This window comes from Lynx rufus, unplaced genomic scaffold, assembly GCF_022079265.1.
Source record: "Lynx rufus isolate CCGP_SWC_20201006 ecotype Redwood Valley unplaced genomic scaffold, mLynRuf1.p SCAF_7, whole genome shotgun sequence".
NCBI classification, from domain to species: domain Eukaryota; kingdom Metazoa; phylum Chordata; class Mammalia; order Carnivora; family Felidae; genus Lynx; species Lynx rufus.
In genome coordinates this window covers 27709629-27735372 of record NW_025814889.1, presented here as the reverse complement: position 1 = coordinate 27735372, position 25744 = coordinate 27709629, and the positions used below count along the sequence as shown (strand labels likewise).

At 43.0% G+C, this 25744-nt stretch overlaps 1 protein-coding gene across 1 annotated transcript in view; it reads right to left on the bottom strand.

The window, feature by feature from the left end:
* The window catches only part of SVIL (supervillin), an 87296-nt gene extending 63641 nt beyond the window's left edge, over nucleotides 1-23655 (bottom strand). The window contains exons 1-4 of the mRNA XM_047064863.1: nucleotides 23620-23655; nucleotides 23353-23504; nucleotides 20117-20756; nucleotides 385-1281 (exon numbers count right to left, since the gene is read on the bottom strand). Of these exons, the coding sequence (XP_046920819.1) occupies nucleotides 385-1281; nucleotides 20117-20756; nucleotides 23353-23504; nucleotides 23620-23627 (1697 nt within the window). The 5' untranslated portion in view covers nucleotides 23628-23655. The remainder of the gene's footprint in view (nucleotides 1-384; nucleotides 1282-20116; nucleotides 20757-23352; nucleotides 23505-23619) is intronic.
* Between the last annotated feature and the right edge of the window lie 2089 nt (nucleotides 23656-25744).

Sequence of the window (25744 nt, the reverse complement as noted above, 5' to 3'; positions counted from 1 at the left end):
ATTGGCTTTTAGAATCATTGGGAGGGAGGATACAGAAGGGAAACGAGAGACAGAGAGACAGAGAGAGAGAGAGAGAGAGAGAGAATAAAGCAAAGGTTTATGCATCTCAGTGAGGCAAGGCCCAGACACCACCAAATCCCACTGCATGCCCCGACCATGCATGGAAAGGAGGTGGAACATTCCAGCAACCCAATACTGCAGCTCCCCATTAGTAGGCAGAAGCAGAATGGTAGTTTTTGAGCCATTTCCTGTATAGTCTGCCCTGCACACTGGTGAGCTAAGCTAACGTGACCCAATGCAGGACACCACACAAGTTGAGAAGTGAATAAATCTGCCAAGGACGTGCAAGTGACACATCAGGAGGACGTTTGAAACATCACCTACAGTTCGCGTTTCTTGCTGGCATTGACAGACTCCAGAAAGGCATTTCGGAGCTGGGCGACAGAGACCTTTGTGTCCAGCACGCCAACTTCCGTGGGGGGTCCTTCGGCTTTGGAAGTCTGTGACTCGTGCTCTTGCTTTGAAGCGGGGTCCTTACATTTCAGGGCCTGCAGCTGAGGGGGGCCCGTGTAGTCAGACAGGGAGCGGGTGAGGACCTTGCGCTTCTTGGTAAATGCTTCCTTTTTGTGGCCCGTCGCCCTGGCATCTTGGGACACAGGCTCGCTCTGAACATACAGGACCACTTCCTGTCTGACCATCCTCTCAGCGGGTTGTTGCTGAGTGTGAGGTGGGTGTGACGGACTTTCCGGTTCCTTCCGAAGTTCGAAGGTGGCAGTGCTAACCGCGGGCTTGCCGAAGTCGTCGCTTCCAGAGGGTTCTTCGCGGCTTCTGGCAAGCCCGTGATCCTCCAGAGCCAAAAGCGTGTCCCTGCTTTCCTCGAGGGCTTCGGTGAAGAGCACATCCTCCTCTGCTTTTGATTCACAAATATGAAGAACTGGAGTCTCCCTCCTCTCACTTTCTAGAACCTTCAAGCTGGGAGGCTTCCTGACACTCTGGGTGGCTGACGCTCCCCAGCTGCATTCAGATACATTTTCTGGGATCTCTGAGGTCACCAGCGTGGCCGTGTGAACCGGGTCTGCCGGCTGGACGTAGCCGCGGATGGGCTGTCGTGCGGAGCCGGCTGCCCTGCTCGAGACCCTATCAAAGGCCGAATTTTCTGACTGAAAAGACAAGCACTGGACAGGCACTGGCTGCTGTCTCCTCTGAGTCAAGGGCTCTGAGGCGAGTTCAGGGCTGTTGCGAGCACTCTCCTCTTTCACCAATTTTTCTCTAACCTTAACTCTTTAAGAAAGAAAAAGGATTTAAGTTGCAAAGTACAGTAACGGCTCAACGGGAAGAAAGCATGCGCGGATCATAGCTTGCCCGTGAACGGAAAGCCGCCCAGAGACAGAGCCACCGTGACAATGCATTTCTGGTGGTTAATGTCAGAAACCTACCACCTGCCAGACGAACGAGTTTGAGTCGGGTTTCCAAATGCCAGCATGGTGCAAAAACTAACTCTGCCCTCTAGAAAGCTGACAGGGGGTCAGATGCCATCCTGGGTGAGAATGGATGCCTTCTGACTACATGAATGACCAGAAGCCACAGGAAATCCGTTAGTATACACCACCAGTATGCATGAGGGCATACTGAGGCTGGTGCTGGGAATCAGTAAACTCTCCACATGTACGGGCCTTGTGTATGGACTGCGGGGGGGTGGGGGGGGTGGGGGGGGGTGGTTCCAAGTAGACATATACCTATTGACCAAACGCAATTTCACTGTCTCCTGGAAACGTAAGAGCATTCGTGATGATTATTTTTTTTTAATTGAGCTCAAGCTACAACAAACAGTCACCCTTTCAAGAGCTCAACTAAACATTCGCAAGCTTTTTCATGCAAGGCAGATTATATGCATTCACGTTATTACTACCAGCATTACTAACAACAATTTCTACCGAGAGGAATGTTAGAGAAAAGGTGTTTGTTGAAAGAACTAAGGAACCGAATGTTTTCTCCCCTTTGGAATTGCTATTAGGCCCTTAGTTTATTTATTTTTTTTTTTTTAATTTTTTTTTCAACGTTTTTATTTATTTTTGGGACAGAGAGAGACAGAGCATGAACGGGGGAGGGGCAGAGAGAGAGGGAGACACAGAATCGGAAACAGGCTCCAGGCTCTGAGCCATCAGCCCAGAGCCCGATGCGGGGCTCGAACTCACGGACCGCGAGATCGTGACCTGGCTGAAGTCGGACGCTTAACCGACTGCGCCACCCAGGAGGCCCTTAGTTTAAAAGGGATCGCTCAGCTTGCTTCTCCAGCTATTTAAGTATCTGAGAGCAAAACCGAAATCCAGTTTAAAAGCCTCAAAGCTTCTTCAAAAGAGTAAACACTTACTAGTGTTAGCTCCTACTCATTCGTACTTTTTGTAAAGCCACGTAGTGAGAAAGGAGAAACCACTGAAGCGGGTGAAGAAGGGGATTACTAATTGGTAATCATCTTTAAAAAGCAAAACACGTTTTTGGAGTGGGAAAAGTGATTTCTTAGGGAACCTCAACCTTCATTTGCTAAAGATCAGTCAGCAAAAATAATTATGATGGACAGTTTTGGAAGAGAGTATTTCCTTAAATGACAAACGCACCCTGCTAAATTTGATATAAACTCCTACATGTTTTCAGCACAGGATGCAGGGTATCTGTGTATATTTCATTCAAAAAAGTCAAGGACACATATAAAAGGCAGTTATCATGAACTATTCAGGAGGGGGAGAAAAAAAGCACTTGGAGTTATTTTTCCCAGAGACTAGGCAGTGTTGGAGGTTTTCATATTTATAAGCTTTGTTAATCAAAACAAGACTGAAATGTGGTTCAAGTTCTCCTGTGGAATGTGTCCCTCTAATCAGAGACAATCTGAATGTTGTCCTCAGCTGAGGACAAAGTGACTGTTAGAAACTCAGTATATGGGTGCTTTGTCCTGCCAGTGACTTATTCATTCTTATTCCTTCTGCTTCTCCCTGCCCCCAACCTTAAAAATGAAATGAAACTTTTTTGTTTTGTTTTGTTTTGTTTTTGTTTTTTTTTGTTTTTTTGTCTGCCTTTAAAACCACAATGCCCCGAGTACAACTGTGGAGAATTAACTAATGGTTTGGAGATGAGGAGACATGAAAAGCAGGAGGCTGGAAATGCTGCGCGGAGCGGGTGTTGCCAGGATGGGACGCGCCCTGGTTAGTTAGTGTGACTCAGGAGGAGAGCAGCCCAGTCCTCACTACTGCCCCCACTTGACGGTATGCGGGCGGGTGAGAGAGGAGAGAGGCCAGAAGTGTAATCAAAACGTTTTTCAGAAACAGGAAAAAAGAGGGAGAAATACGATTAGCAGGGATCGAGGGTGACTGGAGGAGAAAAGCAAACGATCCAAACGTAACTTCCCGCAGCCCCTTGTGAACACATGACTTTCAAACACACCGTGATTAACCGAGGGCAAGAAGAGAGTTAGAGTTTGGTCTTGGGTGGAAAAGCCGGGCAAGTCAGCAGGGGCAGTAGCAGCAGCACTCACTACACATAAGCCGAGAGTTTCAACCTGGGATATACCTGGAAGGCCAGTTGATAAGAGAAGGTGTGTCCCCTTCGGAATCTTTCTGGAGAAACCACTCATATTTGGGTTTCCCGGTACTATCATGTACAAAAGACAAAACTTCAGATAATGTCTATTCAAATGTCAACATATGTGCAGACAATTATAATGTAAAACCTAAAGGCTGTTTTTTTAAGTAAAGAATAATCCTGGCTTTTGAAAATGTATAGGCACGTTTTGTCGGAGGTTTGTATTTATTTCACAAGGGACGTGTGGCTCCCCACTAATCTCAAGAGATAGAAATGAATCTATCCAAAGCCACCACATAAAGCATTTTTCAAGTAATCTGCAAGTATTAGGAGTCTGTTCCAGTTACCCTGTCCCCACAAATACCAGGCAATTTTCTTGTGAGAGTAGGATTAAATGTCAATTTATAATCTATAAATTCTGTTAAGGTATATTGGTAAATAGCCAAATATAAAAATAGTACCCATACAAAACAACACATATCAAATAAAGGAAATAAGTAAAAGGAAATTCAAGAAGATCAAAGCTTTAATTGCTCTTAGACATTTTCCTTTTATATTTGTCACGGAATAATGCAACAAACATTAACAATTACCAATACTAATGCAGGTCAATTCAATAGATGTTAATTGAGTTCCTTCTATGTAGGAAGCACTGGACTAGGCTCTGAGAAGTAACAAAGTTGACTCAGGCATCATCCCAGCCGTTAAAAAACTTACACTGTGGTAGGCAAGGTAACATATGATTTACACATTCACTCCTCAACACACGATTGGATATAACACCAAGTTGAATGGGATGAAGAAATTATGCCACATTGAAGATATTTTAGGACAGGCCGGGAAAACCCTGTGGTAACCATGTAAAGCAAATCACAAGACAAACAGTCACACTACTGATCTGTATCACCTAACAGTGTAGAAAGAGAAAAAGGAGGGGCGCCTGGGTGGCTCAGTGGGTTAAGCATCCAACTCTTGATTTTGGCTCAGGTCATGATCCCAGGGCCGTGGGATCGAGCCCCATGCTGGGCTCCATTGTGTGTGTGGAGTCTGCTTAAAATTCCCATGATCTCTCTCTCTCTGCCCCTCTCCCCTGCTCTCTCTAAAAAAAATTGTTTAGAAAAAGAAAAAGAAAATTCTACACGCTAGTTAAAATGTTTACCAGCCCCAAACTGCAACTTATTTGTAAGAGTTTTTGAATACTAGGTTGGAAACACATTTGAGCTCAAAGCAATTTCCAAAAAAAAAATAGAGTGACAATGATAATAAAGTGATCTGAATTTTCTAAAACCATTTTAGTTCAAGTTTTAGTTTAAGCTGACAGGCCAGAACCAGTCTGTAACCACTAGTATACATTTTTCTGTGACCACTGAAATCTGTCCTGTACTAGGCTTGGACATTCCCTTGTCTTTCCACACCCAAACCGATCAGCCCAGTCTCCCTTTCCCCAGCATTACAGCAATTTAGTCTGTAGCAAACAAAAAATTTAGGTGTATGGCAAAGCCATTTTGTTTCCAACTGTAAAATTTGGTCTAATTTTCAACACAGGAATAGTTAGCCTATCATCTGCAGCTAAGAAAGGAGGCCATCACTCTAGCACAGGATATAGTGAGAAAATAGGAAGCAGCAGCAATCTGCTTTTGAAAACCACCAACTTAATACAATATGCCTCCCGCACAAAATTATTTTAACGCTCAAATGTGTTTTGTATAAGAGAGTGCTTTTTAAACTAAGAAGTGCTATACAACTTTCTGAACATGACTTTCATTGATAAGCCTAGAACTTTTGGTGGTCAGCCCCACCAAAAAAAAAAAAAAAAATTGATCAGGGGCTTAAGAATATGTTGGGTCAGCATCTGAAAAATGAAAATCACACACAGACACAGGAGACTTGCTGGGCTCCATTTATTCATTATGCCATTGGTATGGAATGAGCCAAAAAACCAAGTAAATACTAGCGTGGTAGCAAATACTCAAATTTTGACATTTCATGTACGATACGTATGAATGTAATGAGAAATAATCAAAACTATGCAAAGGCATCGTGCTAAGAACATGGCTCCTCCTCTCCTTCCTTCTTCCTAGACAATATTGTACTGACATCTCTGAGTTACTGCTTTTATATTTTATTTTTTTATAAATTTTTTTTAAACATTTATTCATTTTTGATAGAGAGAGACGGAGTGAGAGTGGGGGAGGAGCAGAAACAGAGGGAGACACAGAATCGGAAGCAGGCTCCAGGCTCCAAGCTGTCAGCACACAGCCTGATGTGGGGCTCGAACTCATGAACTATGAGATCATGACCTGAGCTGAAGTTGGATGCTCAACCAACTGAGCCACCCAGGTGCCCCTATTTTTTTTTTTTAAGTTTATTTATTTTGAGAGAGAGTGCATGTGCCAGTGGGGGAGGGGCAGAGAGAGAAGAGAAAGGGAGGGAGAGAATCCCAAGCAGGCTCCACACGTACCGTGGAGCCCAATAAGGGGCTCCTGGGATCATGACCTGAGCCGAATTCAAGAGTTAGATACTTAATCAACGGAGCCACCCAGGCGCCCCATGCTTTTATATTTTAGAGATAAGACATACAGAGCCCACTTCACAAGTCATGTGATTTTAAGGAACATGGGTCCAGCTTCAACCAGGAGGATCAGTGTGTCTTAAGTAAATTTACAGCAGAAGTGATTTAGAACACAGTAAGGCACTAGGATGTTTGCGGTTGGCTGAGGCACTTACTTGGGTGATCTTTTCTGCTATCCAAACCAGAAAATAAGGTGAGGAGTTGGGGAGACAGTCTGACGTGGGCACTTTCTGCCTGCAGGCTGTTCTGGACATGCGTTGCCACTGCCGCACAGAACGTGCTCACTCCTTGGTTCTTCTCTTCCTCACCCACTAGCGGCATCAGATACGCTATCGCTCCCTTCACCTGGCGCAGTCTTCTCAGTCTCCTCCTCCCCCCACCATCTGTACCTTTGGAGTTCAGGGTGCCCACGATGGGCTCCTCTCCCCCTCCACTGACATTCAGTGCCTTAATATTCCCAGTGGGCTTTCACTTCCACGCTGACCACCTTCTCATTGTTTACCTCCACCCCGACCTCCCTTTCAACTCAGACTCTTGGACTCAACTGGCCATTTGATGCTTCCATTTGTCTATCCAATAGACATCATAAGTCTAACATGCCCCAAAACGGAACTCTTGATTTCCCTCCAAAGTCAACTTGCACTGGAGCCTTCTGTATTTCAGCAAATGGCAACTCTCCGCTCCAAGCTGCCCTGCCAAAAAATCAACCCTCCCCTTTGATTCCTCGGTGTCTCTTACACCCCACATCCAAGTTATCGGCAATTCCACTGGCTAGCTCCAAAACCTAACTCCTTTCACCCGCTCTGCTGCTGCCCTTCTAGTTTAAGCCGCCACCGTCTCTCACCCAGATTACTAAGATGACTTCCTAGTTATTTTACTTGTTTTCATCTTTGCCCACCTATGGTCTGTTTTCAAATTAGCATCCAGATTGGTTATTCCTCTTTCCATCCCTTTTATGACTCTGCACATCATTTTGAGTGAAACCCAAAGCCCCAGTGATGGGCTGCGGACTGGCCCTGATCTGCCCACCCTTCCTCTCCCACCTCTTCTTCCCCTCCCCACCCCAGGTCCTGCCACCTCAGAGGCTCCGTACAGAGTCCACTCAGGCCTTTGCAGGTGCTACTTCTGCCTAGGCTGACCCATCCCAATGGCTGCATGGCTGCCTCACTCGATGTCACTCTCTGCTCAACAACTATCTTAGCAGAGGGCCATTCCTAACCATTCCATATCGAATAGCAAGTGCCAATCGTTTCTCTCTCTGCTTTCATTGAATTGCTTGAAGTTTCTTCACAGCTGTGGTAAGTACTACATCTGTCACATTGCATATTTATTTGTTTGCTGTCTTTCTCCTAGGGGAGAAAGATTCACTAGGGGCAGATGAGCTTCTTGAGAGAAGCCTGTTATATCATCAGCACCCAGAATAGTGTGTGGGAAAGAGCAGGTCTCGATAAATATTTGTGGGATGGATGAACTGTTGAATGATCATCCCCATAATAACCCCTGGAGGGGTTCTTTTATTTTTATTTTTTAAAGTTTACTTCTTTATTTGGAGAGAGAGAGAGAGAGAGAGAGAGAGCGCAAAAGGAAGGGAGGGGCAGAGAGAGGGAGAGAGAGAGAATCCCAAGGAGGCGCCCCACCTTCAGCATCTCAGAGCCCGATGTGGGGCTTGAACTCACAAATCACGAGATCATGACCTGAGTCAAAATCAAGAGTGGGATGCTTAACTGACTAAGCCACCCAGGTGCCCCAACCCTTGAAAGTATTCTTATACTTATTTTATAGATGAAGAAAGGAAAGTACAAAAAAAAAAAAAAAAAAACAGTATTATTAACTGCCCCAGATCACAAGCTGGTATATAAAAGGCTGGGGCTTGAACTCAAGTGCTGTGAGATCCCTGAGCCTACATAGCTCCTCCAGAGCTATAGGCTTCAGTATTCTGGAAAATGAATGAAAAATGAAAGAGGAACCCCTCCCTGGCTCGAATGAGAAACGATTCAGTTGGGGCGCAGGTGTTCACACGTTCTGGGGCTGAGCAAGGAAGGCACCAGGGCGTCCTGGCCACACCCACCACCCTGACTGGATGTTGGTCTCTCAGCCGTGCCTGTCCCACCTTCAGCAGAAAGCCTGGCAACTACCTGTAAATCCCGCAAAACCCAATTATCCTCTTCCTCTGTTTTGTTTTTTGTTTTCTCCCCATGCACAGCACGGAATCAAAGGAGCCTGGCAGTGAAGAGTAATTTGGCTCAGAGGGCACTCACTGCTGAGGATGGGGTGGGGGGGGTGCGGAAATGCAGGGGCCCAGACTTGGCCAAGGTGGGTGAAGCCTGGTCGCCGTCCCCCACCAGAACCTCCTGGAGCAGAAAATGTGTGGAAGCATCAACCATTTGGAAACAGGAAAACTCATGGGAGGGATAACCTGAGAGCAGGTGATACTGGACGTGAAGTGGGAAGAATCAGACATACCCTGAGGCCCAAGGGACTGCTTCAGCTTGACTGGGTCCCCGGCTGCCCCTCCTCCTCTAGCACGCACAAAATATGAAAATGTGACATGACTCCTAATTCACACAACCTAATTCCCACTTGCACAGGCACTTCTGAAGCTCAACATCACAACAGCTAAATATCAACTCGATAGTCAACATTCACGTGTCAGCCCTGACACGGGTACAATGCCGGCACCAAGGAAGAGAATTTCAGCGTGCGCACCTGACTTCATTGCATGCTGAGTAGTCACTAGGGAATCTGAAATGTAAAATCAACTCTGTATAAACTACCTTGCAAGTCGACACCACAATCATCCCAGATGGATCCCTTTCTGATGATATTATAAACGATCGACGTTAACATTTCTTCTCTGGTTTTAAAAAAAATAATTTCATCAAATTCTTATATGACTTTTTTGAGTTAACAAAAATGAAATAGTCAAGGAATATGATTTTACATATTAAAAAATCTAAAACTATAGTGAAGCACACAGACTATTGGTTGGTTGGCAGGACCTGGTGATGGTGGGAAGGGTTGACCAAGAGGGAATTTTTGGGCTGATGGAACGATTCTGTATCTTGATTGTAGTGATAGTTACACAATTTTATATATCTGTCGAAATTCATAGAAGTTGACTAACAACAGTGAATTTTACTGTACATAGATTATACCTCAAAAAATATATTTTAAAGACTTAAGACTTCTAAAAAACATAATTCAGTTTAGCATTATAATCGATCTAGACAGCAGTCACAATTAAGGGATTTATTTACTTTGACACAGATGTTTGGTGCAGTTCATGGAATTTTTAAATGCAAGTATCTTTTTTTTCATTCTTTAAAAGCAAAAATATGTGTAAATGAATAAATACCAAATGAAAATGTGGGCCAGTCATTTCCACAAAACCTATCTTAGATCTTTTTTCTTTCTTTCCTTCAAATTTTCTCCCCAAAGCCCAGCGAGGCTGAAAAACCTAGTAAAGAGCAGAAAACAACCCAGAGTGGCCACTCTTAAGTGTTGACATTGGTAGAGAAGGCAAATTCTTCCTTTCGAATTAAATGCATGGCTCCCCGAAATGGTGGGTCAAAGTTATAAAACTGATTTGGTTGATTCACAGGCACTCCAAAACGATGGAACATAATGGGACTTTTTGGATTCAGTTTTCCACCACCACAGGGTACAGCCTGATTGTAATACTGACAGGTGGCTAAGGGATGTCCAAAATCAGAAGAAAAAGTCTATCATTTTGTAAAAGTACAAAATTTATTTCTACGGCCAAAGGGCCACTGTTTTGGAGAAGTAGTAGAATACCAGGTCAGTTTAAAAACAAAAAAAGAGATCACATCTGAATAGTGGCAATGATGCCTTAAGTTCATTTTCTTTCTTTAAACATTAAATCGATGCTGTTATTTAATGAGTGTTCCTTAATGCTATGCTTAACTATTTTTAATAAGTAAAACTTGGTTAAAAAAAATCAACCAAGTAAGGTTTTTTTTTTAATTTTTTAAGTTTATTTTGGGAGAGAGAGGGAGAGAGAGAGCGTGCACATGAGTGCAGGAGCACAAGTCAGGGAGGAACAGAGAGAAGGAGATGGAGAATCCCTAGCAGGCTCTAAATGTTAGCAAAGAGCCTGATTCAGGGCTTGAACTCACAACCGTGGGATCGTGATCTGAGCCAAAATCAAGAGTCAGATGCTTAACCCACTGAGTCACTTAGGCACCCCGAGAAGGGTTGGTTTTGTACAACATGAGTTGAGTGTATGACACCATCAGGCTATGGCAGCTAAATTAGGTCCTTGCAAACAGAGTCAACAATCAATGTAAATCTTTTCTGTCTCAACTGGGGTAATCATTACACGTTTCCACAAACTCACCAACCTGAGTTGGTGCATTTTAAATGGAAAATGTATGCATTTTGATGTGAATTATTCCTCAATTAACAAATATGTCACTATTGGATTATAAAGTGAGGACTTCTTGGGTAACAAAAAGGTAGAAATACAGTCTTCTTGGGGCAGAAACAGGATAAATATGTGAGAGTTCTTTCAGGTTCTCTCTGAACTAACCTCAGTACCGAATGCCTAAATGCGGAGGCCTCAGGCAAGCGAGGGCAATGACAGAAGGTGTGTGCAGACGGAAAGAACTATCCATAAAGGCACTGGAGTCTGAGGAAGGTTCTGGAAGCGGCCTTCCAAAGTGGCTCCAGCTTCCAGTTCCCAGCTGGATTTGTATTTCCTTGGCTCCCACTTAGATTCCTACCCACCACTGCTAAAGTACAAAGTGATCCAGTGACTTCGCTGCCTTAGCTGTGAGGCTAACCTGGAATCAGCCATTTAGGACCGGAGATGGAGTTCAGAAGGCCCCAGAAGTGTCCCTCCACGTTGTTCCCCCACATCACGATTCCCACTCGTAGTTTAATAGTATTTACGAGCACACTGACTCAAGATCATCTACAAGAACTCTGACCTCAGATCAAGCGGAAAGAGGTATAAACAGGTGCTCCTCAAAGCATGTTCTTCTGGTTGGTGTCGCTGGCCTGTGATTAGATAAGAGGCCTGCACCGGAGCGGACAAGGACACCATCACGAAGCCTGCTGTTTACGTCAGCTGACGTTTTGTTCATAGCATGTACCTTCTTGACGAAGGAAAGGGCCCACGGTTTACATGTAGGCACAAGTCCCTCACGGGCTGTGGGCTGATAAACAGTTTGCGATTTTGGGCTATTTCGAGTATCGCTACTACTGTTGGGTGACGCTTCAAGAAAGTGCAGAAAACAACAGAACGTTCATGCAAAAATGATTTATGGATCCACTCGCTATGTGCCAGATGCCAGGCAGTAGCGGAGATGGAGAGACATGAAAATGACTCAGAGAAGGGAAGTAACCTTTGCATAAGGCCTGTGCTAAAGTAATGTTATTAGTGGATCATCCTTACCAATCTTATGGAGTGGCATAATACCAAATTCATGCTGCCATGTTCGGGGGATTCTGGCGGAATTGGTAAATCTGGGCATGTCAGCCTTGTCTGCATGGGGCTCTAAGACAAAAGGTGCAGGTGAAACTATATTTGTGAGACTCCTCATTTGGTTCGTGACCTCTCCCTCCTCTTCTCCCTTTTGGCAGAATCATCATCATTGAGAAGCCAGGTTGATAACATGAGGGCTCCGTATGCCAAGCCAAGCTTCGGTCTTATAAGTGCACTGGGAAAATGACAATCTGATAATGAGAACAGCCTGGTTTGAGAGTCTAAGCACCAGAGAATGTGTAAGAGACTCCAAAAATGATTCTAGTTTCTATTACGACAGGGAGAAGTTTATAAAAACCTGGAAAAGTCAAGAAAGCAGGGCAAACAGGAAGAAGACTTTTCTAGATATGTTCTCACTTGTCAACAGCTCAGTTAGAATGAGATACCCAGATGTAATCTGACCACTGCACAACACAGAGGGACCAGGATTATTTGGGCTACTTTCATCACCGCACCCCAAGATTGGACCAGCCATTTTGGCAGTCACATAAAGAATTTTCTGTCAACTAAAACTCCTAGGTCTGTTTCCCATGAACTACTATTAAATCAGGTTTCCCAATCCTGAACTTGTACACTGATTTCTTCCCCCTCTAAGTAGAGGGCTTGATTAAATTTCATCTTGTTAGTTTCCAACCCTACTGCAGGTACACGTGCTCTCTTCTCTCCCGTCTCCCTTCCTGCTCCATCCTTCCTTCCACTCTTTTCCTTACCCTTACCGTCACCGGACTTGTTTACAATCCCTCCTCCAGAAATAGGATCAGCCTATCATTGATATCTTCCAGATTATCTCATGAAGTGCCAAGTTAATGCCAAGGACCACGTTAATGACAAAGCTCAACTTAGAAGCCCAGACTTCATTATCTCATGCCTGGGTAACTGCAATCACCACGTCAGTGGTCTCCCTAACTGGAATCAATTCTCCTTCAGACCAACCCTCCACATTCCTCCAGAACGATCTTTCTAAAACACACAATCAATCATCCTTGCTTTCAAACGCTTCACTTTCCGTTGTCCACAAGGTGAAGGCCAAATGCCTTGTCGTGTCATCTGAGGTGCCCCATGACTGCTCCCCATGTGGCACTTGGCCTCATCCCACCCCCTCCTTCTAAGTCTTCATTTGTGCCTTCGTGCTGGGAGTAGCCTCCCCTCCATGGCTAGCAAACTCACCACATCTTTAAGGACTTAGTTCAACGTGACCACATCTCCACAGGAGGAAAATTGGTATACAATCAACATTTTCCCATGGCACCCAACCTTGATCTCTAGAACCTTATTTACCCCATCATGTTGTAATTATTTCCTATACTTTTTTTTAAATAATATAGCCAATTAGGAGCACAGTGCCTGGCACACAGGAGACCCAATATAATTTTCTTTGATGATTAGCTAAACTACCTCAGAGCTGAAATTAATCCATAAACCAATGCCGACAAGGTATGCACAGATACGTGGATGCCTACTGAGTTTGAACTCTACTAAACTACAAGCTTTCATTTTGTTTATAAGGCCAAAGTTGTTAAGTACCTTATGTAAATGCACATAAACTGTTTCTCTAATACCCCCAGTCTTCTTTCCTAAAAACCTCTAACCTTCGAAGGGCGAAACCAGCACACTCGCTTTTCCACGGTGTTACCTGATAGAACTGACATAAACGGCAAGAGCAGACACAACGGAAAGAGCTTGACAGATGCAGGGAACTTGAGTGGACGAATAAACGGGTGATGGATACTGGCCTCAGCTTTGTCAAAGTAGCCACGTGGTCCTAACCCCATCACTTAAATTCTTTAATCTTTCATTTTTTTCATGTAGAAAAGAGATTTTTAAATAATCTCCAGGATTACTTTTGCTTCTAAGAATTTACAAGTCTTTAACGTCGGGTATCTATTCTTGTGGGGTCTTGGGGTGAGCCAACATCCCCATAGCGCAGAGGTCACTCCCCTGGGAGAGGACCGTAGGGTCACTGGGGACAAGAGAGCAGGGAGATGGTGACCTTGGGTGTAACAGAACTTTCTTATGATGCGGCAACTCACCCTAAACGGTCATAGAGGTCGTGAGTTGCTCTTGGTTTGTATCCCTAACTATATAATGAGAGAGAGGCTTTAACTCCCTGTAACTGCTAAGAGTCAACAGGCTAAAAAGTGCTTCCTGCTGCCAAAGTGAAGTCAAAATCCAGCACAGTAGAATTAGTTTCACCCTGTGGGTGTCCAGCTCTAATTACATAACAGCTTCTAATTATACAACAGTATTCAGCTTAAGAAGAATGGTTATTAACTTAGGCATCTCATTAAAATGAACAGTTTACTTGCTTCGAGTTGCTTGTTTGGGAAAAATGCTAATGATTGCTTTGTGTCTGTGTGCTGCCATATAAGTGCGTGAGGGCGCGTGTGTACAGGCGCAGTTTTGCATTTAAAATCTGGCAGACATTTGAATTTAGGACACACCAGCTAGCATCTTGTGTGACATATTCATATTTAATTCAGTGAACATAAGGTGATACTTGCCAGTGAGAACAGAAGAAAAAGAAAAACAAAATAGGAGTGAGTTGACCATATTTTAAGAGCCAAATGCTAATAGAGCAGGGTGAAGAGATGTTTGGGGGTACAAGGGCTGAAAGGTGAAAATAGTTCTATCCCGCTATGTGACCTGTTAGAGTACCCAGAGGTCTCTTCTTTAGAGACCTAGGTCTTAGAGATCTATGTTTTCCCGGGACATCTGCCCTGACCTGGAGCCTGTGTTAGGGACACTCATGCCCTGGGGGGGACAGAGGCTGAGGAACCAATGCTGATGGCCAGCGGCAGCTTTTCCCCTCTATACCACTCTCTTGTAGACATTTCTTTTCTTTTTTCTTTAATGTTTATTTATTTTGAAAGAGTGAGAAAGAGCTCACGCAGGGGAGGGGCAGAGAGAGAGGGAGAGAATCCCAAGCAAGCTCCATGTTGCCAGCACAGAGCCCGATGTGGGGCTTGATCTCACGAACGGTGAGATCATGACCTGAGCTGAATCCAAGAGTCAGAAGTTTAACGGACTGGGCCACCCAGGCTCCCCCTCTTGTAGATCTTTCTGTCAGGTCAGGTTAACAGACAAATGAGAAGGAAAACAATGAGCTTGAGGCTCTGAAGACCATTTTAAAAAAAATTTTTTTTCAACGTTTATTTATTTTTGGGACAGAGAGAGACAGAGCATGAACGGGGGAGGGGCAGAGAGAGAGGGAGACAAAGAATCGGAAACAGGCTCCAGGCTCTGAGCCATCAGCCCAGAGCCCGACGCGGGGCTCGAACTCCCGGACCACGAGATCGTGACCTGGCTGAAGTCGGACGCCCAACCGACTGCGCCACCCAGGCGCCCCTGAAGACCATTTTTAGACTGAACCTCTCCCTGGGAGATGAGCACATACAATCAGAAATAAATTACAAGAGCATAGCCTAAATCTCTTTCCTTCTCAGTTGGCTGAGTCTGCCTGTCACCATGTCTCTGAACAGGCACACTGCGGAGGGTGCCCTGGTCTAGCTTCCTGAGCCAAGCCACAGGTCTGGTGTCATCAGAGCCCTGTCCAAAGGACCATCAGCCAATGGCAGCCCTCCCCAGGTCAAATTTCAGTGATGCCTCTGCATACCATGTTCATTTGCTAATGATACAATTTGCTTAGTGGGAGAAGGACTGGCCAGCATAGAAGTGGAGTCATGAAAACAAATAAAAAAGGGTTTTCTAGAGTGGATCACCACTGGGAAATTCAGTATAATTTTCTTCTTTGCCCAACACCCAGGTCACTGACAACAGGGAGTCACAGTGGACGCTCAGGCAAAGAGCAGGTATGGGCCCTGGGAATTAACTTTCTCCCCTCACAGACGTAACGAATACGGTACGTTTTCTTTCTTTTTTAATTACGTAAGAGGTACAAAAAGTAGCAAATTCAGCAAGAATTCTGGATTCAGGATCTCTATTACTAGCAGGAGCTCAGAGTTTTAAAACTGAATAATCCACACGCCCCAGGTCCCTTTGAATTTTATTAACATTCATAATAGCTGAATTAACAAAGAATGGTTCATATCAGCAAAACTACCTCTCTAGAAAACACAATGCTGAAATTCTAAATATAAGGGGCTTGTCGGGATTGGGGGATGGGGATTAAGAGCTGTCTTATGCTCCGGGCGCGTGGGTAGCTCAGTCGGGTAAGCGTCTGACTTTGGCTCAGGTTACAATCCCACTGTTGGTGAGTTTGAGCCCCATGTTGGGTTCTGTGCTGACAGCTCAGAGCCTGGAGCCTGCTTCGGATTCTGTGTGTGTGTGTGTGTGTGTGTGTGTGTGTGTGTGTCTGCCCCTCTCCCACTCATGCTCTTTCTCTCAAAAATAAATAAATGTTAAAAAAAATTTAAAAAGAGGTGTCTTATGCTCTATTCTGTTAATATACATATTGTCCATCTGTTTCAGAATGAAGTATGTACCTGAACTCCCGGGCAGTTAACGGGATTTCTGAGCTAAAGACTTTGTGACAAATGTACATATTTTCTTCATCATATAAATGTTCAAATGAACATTAAATAATTCTAATCAGTTAAAACTTACTGCTCAGCTAAATATTGCCCTTAAGACTGTTATTGAGCTCAGAATGCTCTTAATGGTACAAGAAGTAATGATTATTCTATGTGTATATGTGTTAGCGTATATGGGTATATATGAAAGCCATGCATGTGATGTCTGGCTCACAGTTGAATTTTTAGCAAGTCTCTGATGGTATATTCATGAGTGACGTATTCCATATTTAAGCAATGAAGAAAAACCAGCCTCTTCTAGTGGCCACAAAATAAAACGATGCAATGGGAAGGAGTTAATTCAGAAATTAACAGCCCAAATACTTGGCAGAGCTGGGTGATGACAGCATATAGTACAGCAGTGAGAAAAATATTCCATTTCAGTGCTAGAACACATCCACAAATACATGTGGTATAAAATAACTTCATTATCTACAGTTTTTTTGATCACTCCTTAATCTCCTTAAACTTTTCTGTTGCATATTTCCATATCAGATGACATTTCATTTATGGTTAAGTCACCAAGATTTCTTTGGTTATTGTCATAATTCACAAAGTGTTTTTTATCTTTCTTCCTCCCAAATGGAAATCAGACGACAATGGCTCTCTGACACCTGAATTTCCTGGCTCTAGAAAAAGAGCATCTAAGCAGAATATTAATCCATTTAAATCCATCTTTACAAGATGAATTACTGTACTCATTACAAAATAAATCCTTTTTTAACATACAGTGTTATATCAGTTTCAAGTATATAATATAGTGACTCATCAATTACAAACATTACTCAGCGCTCATCGTGATATGTGCACTCTTTAATCCTCATCACCTGTTTCACCCAACCCCTCACTCCCCTCCCCAACCATCTGTTTGTTCTCTACAGTGAAGAGTCTGTTTCTTGGTTTCTCTCTCTCTCTTTTTTCCTTTGCTCATTTGTTTTGTTTCTTAAATTCCACATGAGTCAAATCATATGGTGTTTGTTTTTCTCTGACTTATTTCACTTGGCATTATACTCTCTAGCTCTATTCATGCTGTTGCAAATGGTTAAGATTTCATTCTTTCTTACGGTTGAATGGTATTCCACTATATATGTATCACATCTTCTTTAGCCATTCATCTGTCTGTGGACACTTGGGCTGCTTTCATAATCTGGCTATTGTAAATAATGCTGCTATAAACATAGGGGTGCATGTATCCCTTTGAGTTAGTGTTTTCACCTTTTTGGGTTAAATACCCAATAGTGCAATTACTGGACCATAACTTTTTGAGAAACCTCCAAACTGTTTATTTTATCATATATCTTAATTTACTTTTTAATTGCATACTTGTCACACATTATGTTCCATCCTTTTTAATGCAAATATATCTCAGTATTTTCCTAATATATATGAAATGATTTGTTTTTCTGTCTATAAATCATAGAATTGTACGCCTTGAATGGCTGCAAAAAATAAAGCATGTGCCTTTTTTTAATTAAAAAAATACATAAATAAAGCGGTACCTTTTTTTTTTTAATTAAAAAACACATAAATAAAGCGCGTGCCTCAAGAATTCCTTTACGATTTAATTCTTTTAATCCTCTCTTTGTGAAAGTCCAGTGTTGAGAGACTGAGACTAGGCTTATGGAAACTTACAAGTAATGGCTCTCCAAATAACTGAGAAAGAAACACCTCTTAAGATTTTACATTATAGGGGTGCCTGGGTGGCTCAGTCCATTAAGCATCCGACTTTAGCTCAGGTCATGATCTCACGGTTCACGAGTTCCAGCCCCGCATCTGGCTGCGCTGATAGCTCTGAGCCTGGCGACTGCTGCCGATTCTGTGTCTCACTCTCTCTCTGCCCCCCTTCCTCGCTCGCACTCTCTCTCTCTCTCTCGCTCTCTCAAAAATAAATAAACACTTAAAAAAATTAAAAAAAATATTTCACGTTATGGACATTTTTTAATATTAAGATTTTAACTCACTCAAAACTATTAAGTATCCTATCTTTTTACCTGGAGCACTTAACCAAGTTTTTGTTATTATTACAGCTGATTCAAGAACTCACGGAGGATCTATTATATGTGATGTAGATGACTAACCCGGATGCCGTGTTAACAACTTCAAGTTTTCATAATACGGCAATCAACAATTAGGCTCCTACCTTTTTATTTTTATTTTTTTTTTTTAATTTTTTTTTCAACGTTTATTTATTTTTGGGACAGAGAGAGAGACAGAGCATGAACGGGGGAGGGGCAGAGAGAGAGAGAGACACAGAATCGAAAGCAGGCTCCAGGCTCTGAGCCATCAGCCCAGAGCCTGACGCGGGGCTCGAACTCACGGACCACGAGATCGTGACCTGGCTGAAGTCGGACGCTTAACCGACTGCGCCACCCAGGCGCCCCTTAGGCTCCTACCTTTTTAAAAGTCATGTAATTGTAAATCTCTAATTTCCTTTCTAAGTTAGACTGTTAGGTTTCTTTGTCCTGCTCATGAAGCACATGAAGAGTTTGCTTTGATAGAGACTAAGGCAAGAACACTTTTTCTACTATGAAATGCAGGCTTCCCAAACAACAGACTTTCATTTCACAGTCCCAAAACTTCAAAAAGTCCAAAGGCCCTCAGAAACTTGTATCTGGATTTAGGTATTTAACTCTCTAAGAAGCTAACATCTCTAAATATTTTGGTGTGGATGATCAAGTGAGGAGGAACAAGTCTGGCTCAATAAACTCCCATAAGTAAAACAAACTGTTTTAGATGTACGATGGCCACTAAAGAGGACCACATTCACTCCTCTGTCCCAGTGTGAAATAAATAGGAGTATTTTCCGATACATTTTCTTTCTTCTTTTCCAGAATAAAGTTGCTTGATCCTCACAAATCCTCAATTCACCTGGGAAGCTAATGCTTATTTGGACTGAAAAACACATTCAGGGGTCGACCCAGACAATTACCCCAAACTTTAAAGTAGGATGTTTAAGTAAATTGCATTTTAAATATGGTCATCACGTGTATTGAATTTAAATATCTAAATTGCATTTAAATTTAAACATCTAAATTTATTTTAAAATTTGAAAATTTAAATATTTAAATTTAGAGATTTAAATTTTATTTAAACATTTAAACCTCTCATTTTACATTTTATTTAAATATTTAAATCTCAAATTTTAAATTTAATTTAGACTCCAAAATTTAAATTTCATCTAAATTTAGAAATTTTATCTAAATTTAGAAATTTAAATTACATCTAAATTTAGAAATTTAAATTGCATTTATAAATAGAAATTTAAATTACATTTACATTTATAAATAGAAATTTAAATTACATTTACGTTTAGAAACACATATTTTCTTCTGGCATTTGAGTTTCTGGTCTTATACCTTTTCTGATTTTCCCAAATGGGAGCTACTCTCTTTGTACACGTTACAAATTACACCTAACGCCTGGGTCTTTGAAATGAGGTGCTTTTCCACAGAGCTTCCTTCTTAGCTCGCAGATGTAATTGCATAGCTATACGTCCCAGTTGTATTCAGTATATATTGCAGTCACACTTCATACCCTGAACTGAGGCCCGTCCACTGCGTTAGTGGTGGTCCTTCTGCTTTGTGATCTTAAATGACAGCAACGCAATCACCAAGGAGTCTTGGGTATAATTATAGAAAAATGAAGAAACAGACGATTATTAAAGGCATGTAAGAAACAGTAAAAAGAAGGGTCCTGAAGCGAGGCTCCCATGAAAGGGTCCCCGAGACACCTGTTGAGCTGATCATTTTTAAAAAGAAGTTGAAGCTTCCTGCTTTGACAGAACCTGTTTTGATACTGTGGAAACAAAAACTCTTATGTCACCTTATTTCTGCCACCAGCTGAACCCTCCACAGAATGCCAAGAATACCCAGACCCTGACAAAGGGGGGTGCAAAGCAAAGATGTTAAGGCTGCTGAGAGCGCGCTGAACGCTTACCTGGCTCGCGCCTCCGTGGGGAGTGGAGGGTCACCGGCAGAGTGGCTCGGGGAGGCGGGTGGCACGGCGTGCATTTGCTTTGGGGACCTTGGCACGTCACTGAAGGCGGTGCAGTCTCGCCCGGAGAACTGGAAGGATGAGGAACCGTCAACCGTGGGGGCCAGGTCGCGGGCCTGCGCGGGGGCGCTGGGCTCCTGCCCCCGTCTTTGGTTTTCCACGTTGAGCAGCACCTCGGTGTCGGAAAGACCGTCACTCCCGTGGAGGGCATAGTCCTTGGACTCGGCCACGCAGGGCCTGGAGTACAGGGAGCTCGAATCTTTGCCCGGCTCGGCCTGCCTGTCGCCTTTCCCTCCCCTTCTGTCGGCAGCATCAGCGTCCTTGCGGGACTTGGTGTATCGAGACAGCGGTTCCGAGTCGGCTTCGGAATCCAGCGCTAGCCCGTACTTCTCGGCCAGCTGCCGCCTCCTCTCCGCTTTGTACCGCGCGATTCTCTCCGCTTTGGACTCAAGAGCCGGGGCGTCCATGAGAGCCGAACCACAGGAGGCGTCAGCATGGACGCCCGGCGTTTCTGGGTAGAGTTTGGAGCGGGTCTGCTTTTCCACCGAGGAGTCCGAAGTGTCTTCCTCTTCATTGGACCGGCCTGCAAGGGGACCACACGGGGAACACGGACAGAGTTCAAGTACAGGCGCGCACCGGCTGCACGCTGTTCAGTACACAGCACACGCCTGAGCGCCCGCGCGGCGCAGGGCCCGCGTCTCACACAGGTGTATCTAGCCACGGTGACGACCCGGGCTGCCGAACAGGTGCGGGGTCTGCAGTGAAACACCTGAAGGCCAGAGCCGTCCTGGCGGGGTAAGCCGCCTTCCGCCCGGCCCGCACCAAGGCTCAGCCCCTCGCTCCAGCCTGCTGCCTCTTACTTATTTACCTTTCTGTTTTTGAGTTTAGCATTTTATGGGTGAGGCCAGAGCCCTCTAGAAAAGATACTTGATCTGCTGTAACTTAACAAATGACACATTGTGGTTTCACAGGATCTGATAGTAACCAGAACAACAGTGGGCACTATCAATATGTACCAGGTTCTTGGTGTGTGTGGGTGTGTGTGTGTGTGTGTAACACTAGTGGATTTTTCCAACTGTTGCACACATACAGAAAATGTCTAGCATGTTAACATGAAAACATACGAAGGTAAAACCCTAAATCACCAATAATCACTAATATGTAATTATGATAAATTGATAATTTGCCAAATATTTCTATGTATTCCTTCTTGTCTTTTAGAAAATTGACTTCTTCTTTCCTTCTATATAAAACAATTTATGTTTTATATACCATTAATGTTTGGTCTGAAACATTTTCCTGTATTTGGAAATCTTATTTTGGAGACATCATTCTTTAAGGCTTCGTAATATTCCGTCTAATAGGCATTCCATAACTAAGATAACCCTTCTCATATTCCTGGGCATTTACGTTGTTTCTAAGTTTTAATCAGTCTGATTTTCTGACTACTATCACAACAGACAAGATTCATAAACGTATACCTGCATTATCAAAAAAGTATATCATTTTAAGATACTTGCTAGACTGTCAAATTAATTTTATAAAGTTTGCATCAATTTGCACTTGAATCTGCCATATATGTTCTCTTATAAACATTGAGTGTTAATTACAAAATATCATTTGATTACTAGAAAAAGAGAATATGTGCATTTTCCAATTATTTATTAGCCATTTGTTTTTTCTCCTCTGGAATATCCGATCAAGCTTACTGCTCTATATTTTACTGATTATTACTGTCCTTTTTTATTGGTTTGTGTGCACTTTTATAGGACCATGAACCTTAATCTTATTCATGAATATTTCAAACTTGTTTAATTTTTTAGATTTTCTTTGGAGTGCAGATGTGAATTGTTATGTAGTCAAGTCAATTGGCCTGGTCATGTGTGATTTCCACAGCTATTTCTGTGTTTTGAAAGTCCTTTTTCATTCAGTTTGAATTAAATATTCACCTATGTTTTCATGTTTTTAAATTACTTTCTTAAAATTAATCATATGACTAATTGGCACTTATTTTTGTGTTTTATATAAGTGAGAAGAGGGCTATGTCCCCTCTCCCACTGCACAATAACCTATTTTCCCAGTACCATTTTATTAAGTAAGTCTTCCATTTCTCACAAATATGTGAAGCTTAAATTATCATGGTAATACATAGATTCACATTGTATATACGCTAGCGTTCATTTCTGGCCATAAATTTTGGTCCTCTGTCTAGTCTTGATTCTTCATGGAATTTTCAAAAATCGTAATTGTCTAGTTTTCTGGCCATAGAAGCTCAGGAACTCTAGACAAGTGAAATGATCACATCATGAAGTGAGAGCAACAGCCCCTCTGAGGAAGAAACTAAGAAACAATGGCTATAAGCAGCAGCAGGGGCATAGAGCTACAGAGCCAGGGATGGGGTGGGACGAACAGCCCCATGTGGGTCATCCTCTTCCAAGGCCACGTTGAATATCCAATGTTCAAACATTGACAGTGATCCAAAAAAAAAAAAAAAAAAAGTAGGTTATGTTTGAAATACTGCTTAACAGGAAATAAATATGCAATTACATGTATTATAATAATTTAAATAGAATTACATGTATTACATGTATTACATTTAAATAGAATTTAAAATTTACATGTATTACAATACATGTATTAAAATTACATGTATTACAATAATTTAAATAGAATTTTTGTTGCATAAACACATAGACTAAGAGCCCTACCCACTCAAGGTCCAGGTTTACTTTTAATGCTACCTGCCACGAGCAGCCGGGCCCTGTGCTGGGGACCTGGGGATTCTGTAAAAATGTGTCTCATTCAGTCCTCCAACAAACTCTTACTGAGATCTCTGGCAACAGGTCTGGTGCCAGGGCACTGAGGACACCAAGAGGGAAACACAGTTCCTGCCCTTTACAGGTCCCAGGCAAGGGGGGAAATGACATCATCAATTACCCAACAGTGTGCCAAGGGGAATCATTTCTTACTGCTGCGACACCAGAGGACCACATCTATGAGGCGGGACAGAGCTGACATATGTGGCAGAAGCTTTTTACAAGCGCGTGTATTTAATCAGTACATCTACGCAATTCGTCTTTGCAGAGTATCTCACTTTCGAATAGCACTGGATAAAAAAGGCTCTGTGGAACGTCTCGGGCAGCCTGCTTGATCACAGGCCACCAGGCGGGCATGCTCACCGGTGTGGGGGCTGGCCGGGTCTGTGGCTCGCATGTATCTGGGCGTGTCTTCCTCCAGCAGGCGATGGGTCACTAACCCCGTGCAGCTCTGCAAGAGGATGGGCTGGGTGTCCGTTTCAATTCCTTCTAGGCGCCTGGCGATTCTTTCTTTTCTGTGCAAGACAACAAAAAGGGCCTAGTGAGCCACGGAAATCAATTCTAAGGGAAAAGGGAATACTGTTTCACCAAGCTTTTCGACTTTCTAATTAGGTACGAGAAATATCTTACCTTTTCATTTCTAAAAGTTCTTTCCTCTTTGGTTCAAAGATTTTTCTTAATTCTGCAACTAAAATAAAACAAAGAAGAATGAAGATAGTCCAGTACTCAGTGGTCATGCATTCATTTCACTCCTTCGCGAAACCTACATTTATTGAACTAATGTTTCTGTTCTTGGCTTCTATGTAGCGGTGATATGCAAAATTGACACAGTTCCCGTCCTCCTGGTGATTGTCTTCTAGTGCCGAAGAGCAGACACCAAATGGGATGCACCTACATGCACTTCACAGGCTGCGCTAAGGCGTAAAACCATGAGTAAGGAATGGATTAATAGGAACAAGTTCTGTTCCATCCAGGAGAGTCTGAGGAAGCCTGAACATTAAGATCTCTTCAGCAAGCAGAATCTATCTGTTGTTAACTGTTAGTAGGTTCAATACTAATGGCATTTCATTATGGAAAACTTCGGAAGTCTGCAAAAGTAGAGACAAGGACAAGAACCTCGACATGCCCATCAGCAAGCTCCAACCACGTGTCTCACACTGTTTGGTCCCATCACACAACCTGGAGAGCTCTGTGACTACTGGATTGTGTTCCCAGTGGTACCTAATGCAGCCGACAGCCATTTACTGTAGTTTAGGTTAAGCCAGTTCCTAAGCTTTCCCTCACCGGCTTTCGCTGGAAGGAAACGCTAACAATGGTTTTACTGCTATAATTTGGGTAGATGATGGATAAGGTAATTACCATAATTCTCTTGGAGACACTGGATGAGCAGACAAATGTTTTGCTGAGGTGAGGAGGGTCCCGTGTGATACTGACTATAAGGATATCACCGAGATGCCAAATCATTGTTTCTTTGGAGAAACGGACACATTCGGTGGAGAATAAAAGTCTCTCTTCTCGCCTCCTCCTCAATCCCATGAATTCACGAAGGCTCATCTGAGTGGTTCCTACTGAGGACCCAGGAACACCACAGAGTCGCTGATAGCCCTGGCGGCCCATAGAATTTTGAAAGACTGGGTCAAAGAAGAAACTCAAAGGAGGCACACTTGACTGCTTAAGTATTTTCTTATTTTTTCTTTTCCTTTTTTTTTTTTTTAAAGTAAATGCTACGCCCAGCGTGGGGCTCGAACTCACCACCCTGAGATCAAGAGTCGCCTGAGCCAGCCAGGTGCCCCTGAATATTGGAATTTAACTTTCAGCTACTTCAATTTCCATTTTATTTTTTTAAAGGGGTCATTTTTAGTAATGAGTCAAAAACCACACACACACCCACACACACACACACACACACACACACACATACACCCCTTTTATATTGCCGTTTGTCTCCAGAGATACAAGCCTAGTTTTTATTTATTTATTTTTACATGATAACCACCTTAAAATTTTAGTCAGATTGACTTTTGTTGAGATAGTTGGCTTCATAAAAGTCTCTCCCTCAGGTGGTTTTCCCAGGAAACAGAGTGGCTGGAGTCAGGGGTATGCTTTCTCTGCATAGTTAATTATGTTCTTATTTGGAAGACAAGGGTATAATGATAATGGTGCATCCCGCCATGCAGCCTTTTGAGAAAGCTTGACTAATAACAGCTTCCCACTTAACCAATTAGCTCCAGTGAGATTATGGTGAGGAAACTTTAACGACCAGTAGTGCAGATTTTGAAACTGTTTTCAAGGATGATATAAACCAAAGAGTATCAATTAATTATTTAAGCCCCAAGAAGAGAAAGGGGTCATGTTTTTTCATATGATTGCTCAAGAAGCTATTGAAACCAAATTCCAAGTGCTCTGAAAAGTAGGTTTCAAACTCAATGCATCACACTCGTAATTGAGAAACAGGGTATAATAGGGTCTTGCACAGCCTAACGCCATTTAACTTTCCTCCACCCAAAGCATTTCAGCTAGGTATGCTATAGTCTAAATGTTTATGTGTCCCACCCCCCCCACCCCCGCCCCGCCACCAAATTCATATGTTGAAATCTTAATCCTCACACTGATAGTATTAGGAGGTGGGACCTTTGGGAGATGATTGTTTGCCTTCACGAGTAGGATTAGTGCCCTTCTAAAAGAGGTCCCACAGGACTTCCTCACCACTTCCCATGTGAGACCCAAAGAGCAGCTGGCGGTCTGCAAGTCACGA